At 40.7% G+C, this 2,320-nt stretch overlaps 1 protein-coding gene across 1 annotated transcript; it reads left to right on the top strand.

Moving 5' to 3' along the window:
• Nucleotides 1-1,190: 1,190 nt before the first annotated feature.
• On the top strand, nt 1,191-1,460 carry SARC_05481 (hypothetical protein; the record flags this gene model as incomplete). The annotated part of the gene is made up of 1 exon (XM_014300640.1): nt 1,191-1,460. The coding sequence occupies one exon, from the start codon at nt 1,191-1,193 to the stop codon at nt 1,458-1,460; it is 270 nt and encodes an 89-aa protein (XP_014156115.1).
• Nucleotides 1,461-2,320: the final 860 nt, after the last annotated feature.

The following is a 2,320-nucleotide window of genomic DNA, read 5'->3' as shown; positions in this document are numbered from 1 at the left end:
TATATATAATCCGAAAGCGAAACTACAGCACCACGAGGCGAAGTAACAATTCCAGACATCTTCTACTACAATGGCGTGGCTATACCAGAATTTGTTGAGGTATGTTGTTTGTTCTATAATGTAGCATGGTCATATATGTATATATATATATATATATATATGCTATACTTGTATCACATAATGAATATTGTATAACTATGATTCATGCCTAGGGTTCAGCCACCAGCCTCGAATTAAAGGCTGTCGCAAATAAACTTGTAGACGGTTGGTTTGGCAGACATTTTTCTACGGAGGCCATGAAAGAGGGATCCTACAACGAAAACTTCATCATGACGCTATTATCTAATGAAGCTTTCGTTATAGAGCTGTACGATGTCGGCCTTCTGAGCATGAAAATATGTCCGTGGATCGCGATGGTCTGCAGGTATGTGCTGATTATCTGTGAGTGAAAATTATAATTCAAGCGTTTGAGTTACTTGAGCCTGCAACTTAATTGAATGCTTTTACAATATACTCAGATGGAGTAGCCCATGTCTATCCACCCCGATCCCGTACAGTGCAGACGTTGTGTGCTGTTGAAGTGAAAACAGTTACAGCACACAAATTGATTCAAGCTCGTCTGACTGTTCGATATAATCATGGGAGATACTTCGCATGCAGTGTAGGCGATGATATATGGTATGATTCAGTACAGCGGCAGTACAGAGGTCAAGTTATACAAGAAGCTCTTGTGCTACAAGTAGATCATGTGTTATTTGTTGTGTGTACCACGAACGATATAACGTACATGGTACTTGTCAACGTGCCTGAAGAAATTAGATATGCATACTACAAGGCCCTTAGACGTTATGATCAATGCCTGGCATGGACTTACGAGCGTAAATCATGTCTAGCAAATATTTATTCTGTATATGATAAAAGGTTGGTCGACTCTCATCTCCCGATGTGGAGAGCAGTTCATGATTTTGTGACGTCAAAAGGTCCTATGCTTCCGTGCACAAATATCATCAGTGGCCCAGCAAAGTTGTATAGCAAACTCAAACCTGGTGTTGATAAAGCAACACGGTACACTGAGCAACTGTGTGCTAGCAATAATGCTATGGCTTTTCAGCCTAAACTAGTCACACGTTCTTTCGACCAGTTGCTCGTGAATTCCTTTCAAGCTACCCGCATACACCGATTTTATAGTGATGCGCCAGACTGGACAATCCAACGCTTCCGAAAACAGTGTACTCGTCAACTTCCTTTTAATGAATGTAAAAGGTCTCACAGCTATGGCTGTGCAACTGAAAGCAACACAGAGTTTAGCTGCAGCAGATGCAACTACAACCAATCAGGACACAGAAATGGAAGGCACGGGTGTATTCAACAGACATACCAGGATTTATCCACTTTCTAATCTGGATGCAGAGGAAGTGAAGCGCAGGGTGAACAGCTTTAGCAGGAATAAGTCCCAATGATTTATAGATGATGCGAAGCTAAATGAATTACGCTGTGATAGTGGTGGGCATCGATGGCACATATGGGGTGTTCCAGCAGATGTAGTGTGCGGATCCGTGGCTACAGGTGAACGGGCACGTGATAACTACAGAACTTGTGCTATGGTTGGATGTAAGCGAGAAACCACAAAAACGTGTGTGCGCTGCCAAATACGCTTATGCAGATCGCTCATACACGGACGCGACTATAGCTGCTATCAGTTGTTTCATACACCATCATTCAAAGGATCGCTCAATTTGTTCGATGATCAGGGCAACATTAAATAAACATAATATTTAATAAAGATTATCCTTCTTCGAATACGTGATTTCAAAATCAAAAACTAGGAATCAAATTGAATTATTTTGAATCACTTGTCAATTCGCTCGTGTTATTTTTAAAATATTAATCATTTCTTTATTTCGAAAATCTGTTGCGCTACCCTAGACCTAATTATAATCATCAAAAATCCTAAATCTAAATGAAAAATCGGCCAGAAGAGAAATATAAAATTGGGTGTCGAAAACATACCATTTCAAATTAGGAATTGAGTAAGTCGGAGAATATCCGACTTAATTTATGACTCATCATCTCCTGAGACTTTGTACCGTTAGTGGGTCATGTCAAAATAGTTACTCCTGGTACAAATTGTACTAAAAATACCGAAGTCGGAGGGTCTCCGAGTTCGCGATGTGGACTGGGGACCCTCTACTAGAGAAACGAAAAATTGCCACAACGGACTAAAGTCCGTAAGTCTGTAAGCGAATGCACACAGACCCGTCCTGACACATCAACAGATGTTCCCTATACCCCGACTATTCATGCTGTTGAAGTATTACTT

Source organism: Sphaeroforma arctica (genome assembly GCF_001186125.1).
Source record: "Sphaeroforma arctica JP610 unplaced genomic scaffold supercont1.352, whole genome shotgun sequence".
In the NCBI taxonomy this organism is placed as follows: Eukaryota; class Ichthyosporea; order Ichthyophonida; genus Sphaeroforma; species Sphaeroforma arctica.
The sequence above is the reverse complement of the archived record's forward strand: the minus strand, read 5'-3'. Positions and strand labels throughout refer to the sequence as shown.